The sequence below is a fragment of the Engraulis encrasicolus genome, chromosome 16 (genome assembly GCF_034702125.1).
Source record: "Engraulis encrasicolus isolate BLACKSEA-1 chromosome 16, IST_EnEncr_1.0, whole genome shotgun sequence".
NCBI lineage: Eukaryota > Metazoa > Chordata > Actinopteri > Clupeiformes > Engraulidae > Engraulis > Engraulis encrasicolus.
In genome coordinates, this window is record NC_085872.1 from 32,010,409 (window position 1) to 32,024,239 (window position 13,831).

Genomic DNA, 13,831 nt, shown 5'->3' on the forward strand with positions numbered 1-13,831 from the left:
CATCGCTGAAAGACTCGGCCTACCTCGATTTGCACAGGAAGGGCAATGGGGGGACAGAGGTGCGGAGATGGTGGGCTATAAGTGTGGGTGTGTGATGTGGAGCGTGCTTCCGAGAGAAAAGCACACTTGCGCTGTTTTGTCATTACACGTCAAACTATTTCATCTGGCTTCACAAAGCTCCTCTTTCACAGTGCCGTCTTGACACAAGTTGAAGTGAAAGGGCAATGCATACATTATCCAATAAGCAAAGGGCACAGCGTATGCTAGCCGATGAGCAATTTGAACTGAGGAACAAGCAATTCCGCACAGGGGCCCATGTCTTACGGCTTTTACAACACGAACCCCGTGCGGTGCCGCTCCTCTCATTAACATCATTAAAACAGCAAAGCCATTTACTCAATTTGCGCAATTCCAAAAGTCAAAGGAAGGCTTTATTTCCCACTTGTGGCATCCTCCACCCTCCACCCTCCACTCCCCCGGACCACCACCATCTCTCTTTAGCTCTTATCAGCCCGTGCTCCAGATGAGTGCAAATTGCTTTATCGCATCTCACTTGTTTGACTCGGTTTGAAATTCCAGGCTGACTTCATTAAGGAATTTGAACAAAGTAAAAAAAAAAGGGAAAATTAACAGTTCTTCGAGGACAAACAAGTGGCAATGAAAAAAAAAGGCACATCTTTGCCTCGAGGACAAAAGAAAAGGTAACTATAGGAGAGGAAAAAAATGAGGGAGGATTGGAATGAAAAAGCATGCTTAATTGAACACATAGGAGATCAGACAATGGTCTGACCTCAAATGTCAGCAGTCAGTCCGTTCATGCAAATACAGACCTAATGAATAAACTGAAAATAAGGTCCACTCTTTCATTCTGCCTTCTGCCTGTGGTGCAACGGCTACCCCCACATCGCCACAGACTGGGCACAGCCAAACGCTAACAACATCCTCCACCCAAACCTACTTCTGTCTAAGTAGCTCCAGATGTTGATGTCGGTCAAGAGGGTTTTTTTTCCATCTCTTGGCTATTTTTTAACCCCCTCCTGCAGTGGTAATGTAACACGACTTATTAACCCGTTAAGACACGCCGTTATAAATTTGCTGTTACCAGAATGGCAATGACCAACTCATAGTGCATCACTAAAGGCTAAGTGTTAGGTCATAGTAGTGTACTACTATGGTAGATAACTTTTCTATGACTAATACAGCATGCCACAGGAGGTAGGGTGTGCATTATGGGGCAACTTATGAGACAAACACACAAACAAGTTTCCTCAGAATTTTTGCATTTGATAAACAAATGCCTCTTTTGGGTCACTTGACCTTACCTATGACGAAGCCATACACCTGCCTATCCACTCCTTCCCCCTGGCCTAAACTCACAAAATGCACAAACACACACACGTACGCATAGCACACACACATAAGCGTACCCTTCCTTAGCCCCAAGACTACTCAGTTCAGTTCAGTTCAGTTCAGTAGCTTTATTTGTCCCAGTATGAGCAATTGTTCTGCAGTAGCAGTACACCTCACACACACACACATACTTCACACATAAAAACATTAAAAACACAAGAAGCACATAAAAGGTACCACCACTGCCGGTCGCTGGGTGCGCATGCGCCCTGTAAGTCCTGTTACGGGCCAATCATCAGCCTCAGTTGTCTCATCCCATTTTGAGACCCAACTGTTTCTTTTCAGCAGGGGTTTAGACTATTAAATAAAGTATCCAGATTCCCTGCACGGTTCTGGCAGCATCAATCAAGTTAGTGGCATACATACCTAGCTGGTCCCTGTTTTTGTCAGGCACTACCATTAACTCAATTACCCCACCGACAGTCTGAGCTTGAGTCTGAGCACACACCAGGGCCAAAATTAGCCCAGGGTGCACACTAAATCTCACCAGGGCTCCATACACACACCCTCCAGCTTTAAACATGTTTGTGTGACTTGCAGAAGTAAACACTACTGCTTGAGGTTCGCTAGGTTTCCAGCCAGAAGCTTGACAGACTGCACTGGTCATTGAGGGTGCTAAACATCAAGAACAGCAGGAATTTAAAAAAACACATCAACCAATTCAAAGCAACAATTTTGGTTGTCTGCTAATCTTATCTCAGCCAAAACGGATAAATTACCAATGTTACTTCCTCTTGTTTTTAAGGTGAGGGAAAGCTTAAAAAATGAGGTTAGAACAGGATAGTCATCGACATATCTCTGAGATTAAATGGGATTTTTTTTCATCTGTGCATAACTTGTTTAAAAAAACCATCAGCGACAGAAAGAAAAACAAAATACTGGCGGATAATTTGCTGTTCTACATACATATGATCTGTACTCAGTTTGAGGACAGGGCTGTTTTTTGTTTTTTTTGGAGTAGGCACTGGAGAACGTTTCATTTACACATTCCTCTCTTCTCCACTCTGTGAGCCCTGGGGCTTGCAGAACACGAGCATAAAACGGAAAAATAAAGACTGCACGTGGAGAACACAGGAGCCCAGAGCCATTAAGTAAACCAGCCACAGATGTGTTGGGTCTTCCTTGGGTACACTTCTCGTAAAACATTTGTTAGAGTTTGGAGATGTGTGTGTGGCAGTCTGGATTGTACTGAATGTTTGGGGGAGGGTTGTCTAAATTGTTGACGGACATCTGTTTGTGAAGAGGACTGTCTGTTATTGTTTGTTTGCTTCTGACACCATGTCTCATGCCCACAGTTGTGTTCAGGGATGCCTACTCGGCTGCATCATTAAATTTGAAACCCTTGGCTGAAAATTGTAAAACTGATCTGTTAGACACAAACTTCCACCATCCCCAAATTCAGACCAACGTCATCCAAAAGGAGCTGTCTTTCCCTCTGGCACATTTGCTTTGCTACTGGCACTGGCTGTGATCTCTCCAAATGGCAGGTCCAACCAAAGCAATCCTATCGTCGCCATTACTGATAAATCACTTTAAGGAGAGTGCAGAGGTGGAGGACTGACCCGGAAGAGCGGGTCAGGGCTGCTGGTGACCTGTATCCTTTTCACTACGTATGGGGGGATAGGCGAAGGAGGGGCTTAGAAACAGGCAATGGGGAATAAGGGGTGGTCCAAGACAAAAACCTTGGCTACCCAGATATCTATTAGTTTGAGGTGTATTGAGTATCCAGCTCTTTCAGTGAACTGTAGTCAATGGTACAATACAAACACCTACTCATTTCATAGTAGCATTTCTGCAGTGAGAATGTTCTGCCAGGAATTAACAACAGAAACTCTTCTGTGAATCAAGGCTCAAGTCATGTTTTAAATGGTTTTTGCTCAGTTTCAAATTGGATAAAAGACAAGAGGGCAAGGGGAAAAACAACCATGTGTTAGTTCGCACTAATGTGCCTTCACTAGAACAATTTAAGCTTACTTTTTCCAACTACAAAACAACAAATAAGGCAAGAATGATCAATAACCATTTAGTGAATAAGGCACAACTCCATCAACTTAAGACGGGGCCAGAACAAAAGCTGACAGATGGCCCTGAGGGGGTGAAATTCTATTCTAGCCCATCCTGTCATGCTAAATTTACCAGCAAAGAAAGTGATATTTCCCCAAAGGTTCATGGCAGACGCTACTAATTTACTCATGTTAATGAACAGCTAGTGTCCGCCTCTGTCCATCCAATTTCATCCACACATTTCATTTAACATTACTGAAGTCTCCAATGATCCCTCCATGGTGAAAAAAAAACGAAGGGTCTTTAATTACTTCAAAAAGTTTTCTGCATAAAACCTCTGAGTCTTGAAAACTGTGCCTACATACAGTGAAAGATTAATGTTTTATGTATGAACATTCACAGATGTACTTTACATAAAAAATTAAGGCTATACTGGAGAGCAGCAAAATACTTATACTTTAAGGAAAGAAAATCTGACATTAAGCTACTAGGATTATGTTAATTCAGTGCACATTTCAAAAGTGCTGCTTGAATCAGCCCAAACTTAAACCTAGTAGCTTTCTCTGAAAAAAGACACTGAATTCCAGACCAATTATTCAAAGCCCCAGGCACAGGTGTTGCTGCAGTTGTAGGAAGCTGGAAGACATATTAAAACATTCTTTGTAATCCTCGAATGAGGGTTCCTCATGACATCTTGACAATGAAATGAGAGAAATGTGATTTGATTTAAAGAATAACTTTCCTATACCCCTAACAGAAGACGCACCGGCCAGAAAAGTAAACAGGACATTAGTAATTCCAAGTAATTCCAATTAACGCAAGTAAAAAAAACACACAAAAATAAACAGACATAAAATATATGTCATTTCCAGTAATAATCAAGGTGAGGGGGTAATAAAGTGGGGAAGGAGGTGGGATGCAATTTGCTGCAATCCTCTTAATGCCTCAGCAAGTAGTTTGAAATGTCTACTGCAAGTGGCAAATACACAGCTGTTCCATCTGTTCCGAACATCATTTTTCACTCTCACAGGAAAAAGGAGTCAGGATGCGCTGATCACGTCTCTTTAAAAGTCCTGCATTTTCATTCAAATGTTTGTTCAGGCGTGATATTTATCACTAGGCACAATTACTGTCACAATTATTTTTTTTACAGCTGACATGCTGCATTTCACCTTATGTGTCAACAGAAAAATGTCAACAGAAAGAAGTGTTCACTTGAATGTGGGATGCAATGTTGTGTATTATATACAGCATTCGGGGGAAATATGTTTACTCACCAGTGTCTTCATCGATGGAAAAAATCCCAAGGCCTGAGCCATCCCTTATGGAGTACCGCAGTTCACCGTCTCTTCCTTTATCTTCATCCTGAGCAGACACTTTCATCACTGAAGTACCGATAGGCGCATCCTCTTTGATAAAACCTTTATCCACGAACGAAGGGAACCAAGGCCGGTAAAGATTTTCATTCACATCTACCACCTCCACTTCGATATGGCAGGTAGAGGATAGTGATATCGGTTTGCCTTTGTCCTTAGCCCTTGCTGTGAAGCTGTACACCTGCTTCTTCTCATAGTCCAGGTTCTGCACAATCCGAACAGCACCACTGAGTTTGTCTACTTCAAATTTCCCTTCCCCATTGTCCACCAGGCTGTATCGTACCTGACCAGAGGGCCCCAGATCAGGGTCATGGGCTTCCAGCCACATAATCACAGTGCCAATGGGAAGATCCTCTCGTACCTTGACCCGATAGTTAGGTGGGATAAACTTTGGTGGGTTGTCATTGACGTCTTCCAGGAATATTCTGAGCAACACGGTTGACACAAGCTGCGGTTCACTGGAGGCTTGGTCATGAGCTGCGATGCGCAAGGTAAAACTTGGATGTGTTTCACGATCCAAAGACTTTTTCACACTCACAACACCAGTCTCTTCATCAATAGCAAACTGACTGGTGTCAGCCAAAATTGAGTACCTCACTAAACCATTATCCCCAAGGTCCTTGTCTTTTGCCTCAACGCGAATGATTTCGGTCCCTATGGCTGTACTCTCACTGGTTTCAACAGAGTAGCTGTCTTTGAGGAACTGTGGAACATTATCATTTGTGTCAAGGATCTTTACATCTAAGAGGCGTGATGAAGATTTCTGGGGTATCCCTAGGTCATACACAGTAATATTAAGAGTGTAGTGATCCTTAGTTTCACGGTCAAGGGGTTCGTACACTTGTAACCAGCCTGTGTCCATCTCTACTACAAAGCGACTCTCAGAATCACCCCCTGAAATAACATACACTAGTTTTCCATTGAAACCACTGTCTGCATCTGATGCTGAGAGATGCACAATTCTAGCCCCCACTGGCAGATCCTCTCTCACCTCGATTACACTGGGGAAAGAGTCAGTGAACAGAGGAGCGAAACGGTTAACTGAGTGAATGTCTAAAAAGTTTTCCTCAGCCTCCACCTGACTATGAATTTTGCTGCCTTGAAGCAGCTTCTCAGCCAGCATTGTGGCGACACCGGTGTCAACACATTTGACCTGGACTGGCTTATGGGAAGTTATGACAGTGATGTTCATGACCATTGGCTGAGTTTCGTGCTCTCCGTCACTCGCAATTATCATCAGCCTATGAAAAGATATTTTGGCAGCCTCACCATCAGTCAAAGGATGTCTCAGGGAGAGGACGCCAGAATTTGGGTTCAAGTCAAACAGATCCAAGTCGTTACCTGCTTTAATTCTGTACCTTACTAACTGAAGCTCGTCAGCGTCAATGGCAGACACTGTTGTAATCTGCTCACCCACACCATGGTCTCTTGGCATGGTCACGTCACAGTCAACATTTTCAAATAGGGGTTTGTTGTCATTTTGATTATTCAGGGTGATGGTGACCGGCGTCTCCACCTCACGGCGAAAGGGGGAGCCCCAGTCTGAGGCCCGTACCTTTAAACTGTAAATGCGGGGCATGAGTTCATAATCAAGCTCCTCGGAGGTGCTGATCACCCCTGAGAAATAGTCAATGACGAATGGCTGAGGATTTACATTGGCTATGCTGTATGTGACATACCCATTTTCACCGCTGTCTAAATCATTAGCCTTCACAGTTAGCACAGTCGTACCCACGGGCATATTTTCATCCACACTGGCCTTGTATGAAGTCTGCTGGAATTCTGGGGCATTATTGTTGACGTCTACAACATCAATAATGACCTTAGTGGCTGCATTTTTGTCACTAGTGACGACTTCCAATTCAAACTTTGAGGCAGAGTCGGCACGGATGGGCCCAGAAGTTGTGATAAGGCCAGACTCTGGGTTAATGACAAAGGGATTTTTGTCCATCTTCTGTTTGAATGTGTATCTCACATGTGGGTATTTTGGCACAGCTGTGACCATGACAACTGGTGTGTGGACAGGTGCAAATTCACTGATGTTGACACGGTAAACAGGCCTCTCAAATTTAGGGGGGCCTACTTTGAACTGTGGGGATGTGACATGAATAACTTTAGCAGATGAAAATTGGGGAGGATTTCCTTTGTCCTTGGCTTGCAGCGTAAGGTTGTATCCAAAAGGCTGACTGTCCCAGTCTACATCCTTAAGCGCTTTGATTTTGTACTCCTTGCTCCCAGGGCTAGTCCGCATTGCCTTGAACTGCTGGAGGGGATCCCCAGCCACAACACTGAGGGATGCAATCTCACCATTGGCACCCTGGTCTCCGTCATCCACAGTAACAATGGCATAGGTTGGGTCTTTGTCTGCATCGGAGGGAGCCAGTGTCACAGCTGTGATGACAGGGGCATGCTCGTTGGCCTGCTCTACCCTTATCGTCAACTTGGCCATGCTGCTGAAGCCACTGCTCCCATACAACTTCATGCCCCGATCGACAGCCAGGATTTCCAGCTCGTACAACTTTGTTTCGGTATAATCAAGTTTTCCAGTGAGTGTTACGACCCCACTGGTGGGGTGCACAGCAAACATTTCATTCCACTCCCTGAAGCTGTAATAGTACTCGCCATTAGTCCCGATGTCAGCGTCAGTAGCTGTGACCTTGGCCACGCTGGTCCTGATAGCAGTGTTCTCAGGCAGGGAGATGCTGTAGGAGGTGGGGGAGAAGAGAGGCCTCAAGTCGTTGGTGTCCAGCACCTTGACTCGGACTCTAGCACGGGCTTCGGCATTGGTGTTCCTCTCCACTGCCTTGATGGTCAGCAGGTAGTGGTCTCTGACCTCGCGATTGAGAATGGCACTGCTCCCACCTTTGGTCCTTATTCGCAAGAAGCTGAAGTCCCCCAGCATGTAATCCTCAGCTTTGAACAAGTTCTCATTATCTCCCGAAACAATCTTGTACCGTATTTCCCAGACTGGGTCTGTGATGTAAATGCCCATTTTCAGAGGACTTTCTAAATAGGTCTTAGCAGCTGAGTTTTCATATATGGTGGCGTTGTAAACAGAATGGGTGAACTGAAAAGGCGATGCCGACTCTGCCAACCTTTGGTTTGCTATGCAGCCGCAGAGGAGCAAAAGCACGGTGGGAAGTGAAGTCAAGTGAATCCCCATGTTGGCTGAGTGTTTGTTGCCAAACCACCTAGAAGGAAAAAAGACAAGGAGAAAATCAGAACAATTCTTTTCAGACAACACATTTTTCAACATGTGGCCTATTCATCTATACCACCAAGACATGAATCATCTACCGCCAAGATGCTGCAGCCGTCATCCTGTTATCCCTATGTTATACAGGTGAAATGTAGCTCAATTAGCTATGGTATTACAAAACTCAATGAGGAAAGGTAAATATGATTCATAATATAATAGAATACAATACAATATAAGATAGACAATATACATTAATACATATGGTTATGTTTATTTGTTAAATAAACAAAAGGACAAAAGGTACACTTATAAACAACCTATTTCGATTATTTTTTCATTATCATTATTTACTTAATCATATTTTTAGTGAGTCTCTGATGTAAGCACTAATGTAAGTGCTGATGTGAGTGATTACAATGCATTTCCATTAAATGCCATACACATATCAAACCCAATCGTTGCTACATCACATAAGAGGACAAGGATATGCAAATAAATGAAAGCACACACACACACACACACACACACGCACGAGCACGCGCGCGCGCGTTAAACTCATGTTACGATTCCTTGATCTGGGCAGCATAGGACCTCTAAAAATATTTAGAATTCGACTTAAGCTACACTAAAGGGGCAGCCGCAGCACAAGGGAATTCGATGCTTGGATGGCAGGCTACAACTAGTCTAACAACGTGTAAAAATACCCTGCTCATTCTTAAAACAATCTGGAGTTATACGAATAGGGTCAACGACGCTGTATCAGACAGGGGGCTCTTTGGAGCTGTGAGGTGGCATGTCTGCCTTCTGCGCGGGGCAAAATAAACAGAACTTTGGACATCCATTTGCCGAATTAAAAATGCAATGTTTTTTTGTTATCAACAAAATGTTTAAATGCATGCACAAAACATTTTCAACGACTGCGCAGGACCCGAACGAAGCCGTAAAGTTGTTAATAACCCACATAGCCTGCTATGCATTATTGTGGTGACAGAAAAGTTAGCTAGCTAGCAAAGAAAGTGTCGAAGAGTTATTTGCAGCACATTATTTTTCTTTGCAGTAGCTTAGTAGGCCACTTACACCCAATACGTACACGTTAATAGTGATGTTTACAAGAACATAACTTATAATTAGGCCTAACTGTATTTTAAAAAAAAGTCGCAAAGCATTGCCGTTTAAGAAGTTCATTATTTGAAATAACAACTGTGATGCCGTGAAAGGCCAATTCTGTAAATTGTGCATTGAGCATTCACAACTCCAGACATGCACAATCAAAACTCTCAAACGAATATACTTGAGAAAGACTACTTTCATTTAAATTTCATAGGCTGCCCCATCCCCCACCTGCCCCCGTAAGCAACACTGCCCCGTGCTCTAACCAGATGTATGAGATTGTTCACACGGGCTACAACATCATTAAATGCACAGCTAACACGAAAATCAAATGCAAACATTTATAATAACTGCTCAGTAAGATAGTACGTAAATTGCACATTGTGTTTCAATGCTTTTGAGAAGTTAAGCGAATCTCAAAAGTAAAATCGCGGTGACTGATTTGCCACCACAAAAGACTGCCCGCAGGCTATCTACTTTGAGAAATCTCAACTTCCCACAGAAGATCCAGACCAGAAGACAACGAAAACGAAGCAAAATCACACAGCATCTGTCTTAGCAATATACGTAACTCAACATACCTATTCCCACATTAGTGACCCTGATAAGGAGGTTTTTCATGTGGTTTGTAAAATCCGATTTTCGGCATGGCATCGACGTGCTTCAAGTCTCTCCCTTTTCCCAGCGCTCTCTCGCGCAGTGTGTGTGAGTCCCTTCTTGCAACCCCCCTTCTCTCCCTCAGTCTCCCTCATGCACAGTATCTTTCCGCTCGTCCGGATCTACTTACCGCTGGCATGAGCACGTAACAAACCTTGAAGAAACCTATTCGATTTTTAAATCTTGTCTTTTTAGGGGAGGATAAAAACCTACCCGAACCACGACATGCATTCTGTGTTAGACCTATCTTTTTGCAGTTGAGTTGCGACGTGAATAATTGTTAGAGAAGGGGGTCAAGACGCTTTAAAAGTTAGGCAGGCTGAGTTGTCACACTTTCAGGTAGTAGGTTAGAACTACTATGCTGTAGCCCACGTTTTACCTCTCGTCTAATCAACAACTGTTATTATAGCCTATAATAGCCTAAGTCATTTTTTCGCCTGCTTGTTGTAGGCTATGTAAAGCTTTATTTTAAACGGCAATGCGGCCAGCGTTAGTACCGTTGCGACCGAGTTATGTTGGGCTACTTTGTCCGAAATTGGCTACTACAGCGAGCGGCGATTGATGGCGCTCTCTCACTACTGTTGCCCTGGAGTGGAAGAACAAGCGCTCTCCGGAGCGCTGTTCACTTCTGTATTGTTTCCATGAAACGGACATTAGACTAGACAGAATGTGCTCAGCCAGGTGTAATTCTTGGCGAGGTGTAGATTAATTCCAACAATTTCGACTCGCTGTATGCATTTAAAATCGATGTGGTTAGAGATGGCAATACAGTGGAGCTCAAGGGTGTGCAGAAGGAGCTCAAGAAAAGACTGAAAGAGGCCAAGAATGCATATGGAAGGAAGATTGAGATGAAGATGGACAACAACCCTAAAGAACTGTGGCGGGGCCTCAAGACAATGACAGGGTGTGAAGCCAAGAGTCGTGGAGCAGACGGCGATTGTAGCAGGGCAGACGATCTCAATAGCTTCTACAATCGCTTTAATTGCCCTCCCATTGTGAATGCTGCTAGCAATGGGACAAACATTAACACCTCCAGGTCACCCTACACACCTACCACGGACAACTTCACTCCCAGCACAGCACCCCCTCCTCCATTGCACCTTCAACCTGCCATGGGCTCTCCTCCCCCCCGGACTACCTCTGAATGCTCATCAACACCGACCCCACCTCCCGTCAACTATTCAACACACTCGCCTCCCCCCCGGATTAACCATCAGCAGGAAGAACTTTCACCAGTCTACCCTTCCACAAATCTCTCCTCTGAGCCAGCCCCCACAAGCACAGGATCACCTGGGGAAGACAGGACACATTCAATACACACACACCCCCACCCCTGCAAACTCAGCAACTCCTCAGTGTCACAGCTCAACAGGTCAGAAGCACACTCAAGAGGCTCAAAGTAAAGGCTCCTGGCCCTGATGGTGTTTGTGCCAAACTACTTAAAACCTGTGCTGAGGAGCTTGCTCTGCCACTTCAGTCCATCTTTAACAGAAGCCTACAGGATGGGAAAGTCCCTACACAGTGGAAGACATCCTGTCTCATCCCAGTTCCCAAAAAGCCACACCCCAAAGAACTGAACGATTTCAGACCAGTTGCCCTCACCTCTCACATAATGAAGACTTTTGAACGTGTGCTGCTGATCAACCTACTGAAGCCCCAGGTCCAACATGCTCTAGATCCCCTGCAGTTTGCCTATCAGGAGAAAGTGGGAGTCGAGGATGCTATCCTGTATCTGCTACACAGGGTGCATTCTCACCTGGACAAGAGAGACAGGGCTGTGAGAATCATGTTCTTTGATTTCTCTAGTGCCTTCAACACCATCCAGCCACTCATGCTGAAGGACAAACTGCTGCGAATGGGAGTGGGAACAGGACTGGTGACATGGATAACTGACTACCTCACTGGGAGGCCCCAGTTCGTCAGGCTTGGTGACCATACATCCCAGACTGTTGTCAGTAACACGGGTGCGCCACAAGGAACGGTGCTCTCCCCCGTGTTGTTCACCCTGTACACCTCTGACTTCAGCTACAACACAGAGACCTGTCACATGCAGAAGTTCTCTGATGACACTGCTATTGTGGCATGCATCAAGGATGGACAGGAAAGAGAGTACAGGGAACTGGTGGAGAACTTTGTCAGTTGGTGCCGGGACAATCAGCTGCAGCTGAATGCCACCAAAACAAAGGAGATGGTGGTTGACTTCAGGAGGACCACCCCACCACTGTTGCCTGTCTCTATCGAGGGAGAGACAGTGGAGACTGTCAACACCTACAAGTACCTAGGAGTACACCTGGACAACAAACTGGACTGGGCTGCCAATTCAGATGCTCTTTACAAGAAAGGGCAGAGCAGGCTCTACTTCCTACGGAAGCTCAGATCATTCAATGTCTGCAACAGCTCCTGCTGATGTTCTATCAGTCTGTCATGGCAAGTGTCCTCACCTACGCTATTGCCTGTTGGGGAGGTAGCGTTAGGAAGAGGGACGCTGGACGCCTTGACAGGCTGGTGAGGAAAGCTAGGTCTGTGGTGGGTATGGAACTGGAGGATCTCACAACCACAGCCGAAAAAAGGACCCTTAGCAGATTGGACTCAATACTTGAAAATGACAGACACCCCCTGCACCCGTTTCTGGCCAACCAGAGGAGCCTGTTCAGCTACAGACTCCGGGCCTTCCCCTGCCGGACAGACAGACTACGGAAGTCTTTTGTCCCCAGGGCCATCCAGCTCTTCAACACCACACAGAAAGGAGACAATTAAAGAGATTGTCATTGGTGACTGGACTGCATAAACTAGCCCCCCACACTGGAACACTCAAACTGCAGCCACTACACCCCCCCCCTCCCTTACAGATTCTTTTCTCTACTGAAACAGTTACACTTCATCCCACCCCCACCCCCTACCCCCTTACCCCCCACCCCCCGGAGCAAGCGCCTGCACTACCTTGGACACTTTAAGGGTTGCCCAATACAGGACAATAACCCACTACACCCCACCTCACCTACCTCACCCCCTGGAATAGCTGCCGTGAACTACTCAGCTTTTGCATGGACAATAATTAGAACTTCTTTGGCTCTTGTATGTGTACTTAACATGGTTATTTTGTTTTTCTGTGAGTGTGAATGTATGCAACATGACACCCTACCAGAACCTTGTGTCTGTGCAGGGATGAGTGTGTGTGTGTGTGTGTGGGTGTGGGTGTGGGTGTGGGTGTGGGTGTGGGAGGGGGGTTGTGGGTGGGTTTGTGTGTGTGTGTGTGTGTGGGTGGGACAATGTGTGTGTGAAGTGTGTGTGTGTGAGAGAGAGAACATGTGTGTATGTGAGATAATGTGTGGCGGTAGTACTCAAGATATATTTTTCCTGTAATGTTCAATTATGTGTATAATGTCTTGTGTATGTTTTGTATTTGTGTATTTATGTAAGCTGACAGACACCTTAATTTCCTTCGGGATTAATAAAAGTACTCTACTCTACTCTACTCTACTCTGGTTAGCCAGTCGAGTTGATATTGGTGAGAGGATGCTGGTGGTCTATATCTATTGAACAGGAGATGTGCGTCTCGGTAGGAAATGAGACTTCTTTCGTGGGTTTGGCACACATATCAGAACACATTAGCCTACTCACCAGATCAGCGAATGAGTGAAGCTGCACCAAAGTTCCAATCAGAGGAATGCAAAGAAATTTCGACAAACAGTGTATGCGAACATTTCGCACAACGCAATAGGCTATAAGTCGCATACATGAATAAATCCGATGTGTTCCGTGGATTTCCCTTTAGTCACATTTGATGCACATCCCCAAAAGCTACATTTTATTCCGCTCCATAGACTGTCCACTTTTCGAACTGCTTGCGCTCCCTCAAAACAGATCTGACGGTGGGAAGAGCGCACTGTGTCTGGGACGCGTGCCTTTCCAAATCTGTGACGTCACCAACATCGTGTATGGGAGTGAGTGTCATTTTATTTATTGTAGGCTTTGTAGCCTACTACAGACAATCTCCGGACTCAGATAGGCCTACAGCGGCTGGATGTTGGATATTGATAATTCTATGAGCACTGTAGCCTAAATATGGAAACGC

The 13,831-nt window shown here is 45.1% G+C and overlaps 1 protein-coding gene across 5 annotated transcripts in view; it reads right to left on the minus strand.

The window, feature by feature from the left end:
* fat1a (FAT atypical cadherin 1a) overlaps positions 1 to 13,614 on the minus strand; it is an 84,590-nt gene extending 70,976 nt beyond the window's left edge. For 4 of the 5 annotated variants that reach the window (XM_063219397.1, XM_063219396.1, XM_063219394.1 and 1 more), the window contains exons 1-2: positions 9,681 to 9,823; positions 4,692 to 7,981 (exon numbers count right to left, since the gene is read on the minus strand). In XM_063219397.1, the coding sequence (XP_063075467.1) occupies positions 4,692 to 7,953 (3,262 nt within the window). In that variant the 5' untranslated portion in view covers positions 7,954 to 7,981; positions 9,681 to 9,823. Of the gene's footprint in view, positions 1 to 4,691; positions 7,982 to 9,680; positions 9,824 to 13,377 lie in introns of those variants that run through there. The other variant, XM_063219395.1, reaches the window with a different exon arrangement.
* Between the last annotated feature and the right edge of the window lie 217 nt (positions 13,615 to 13,831).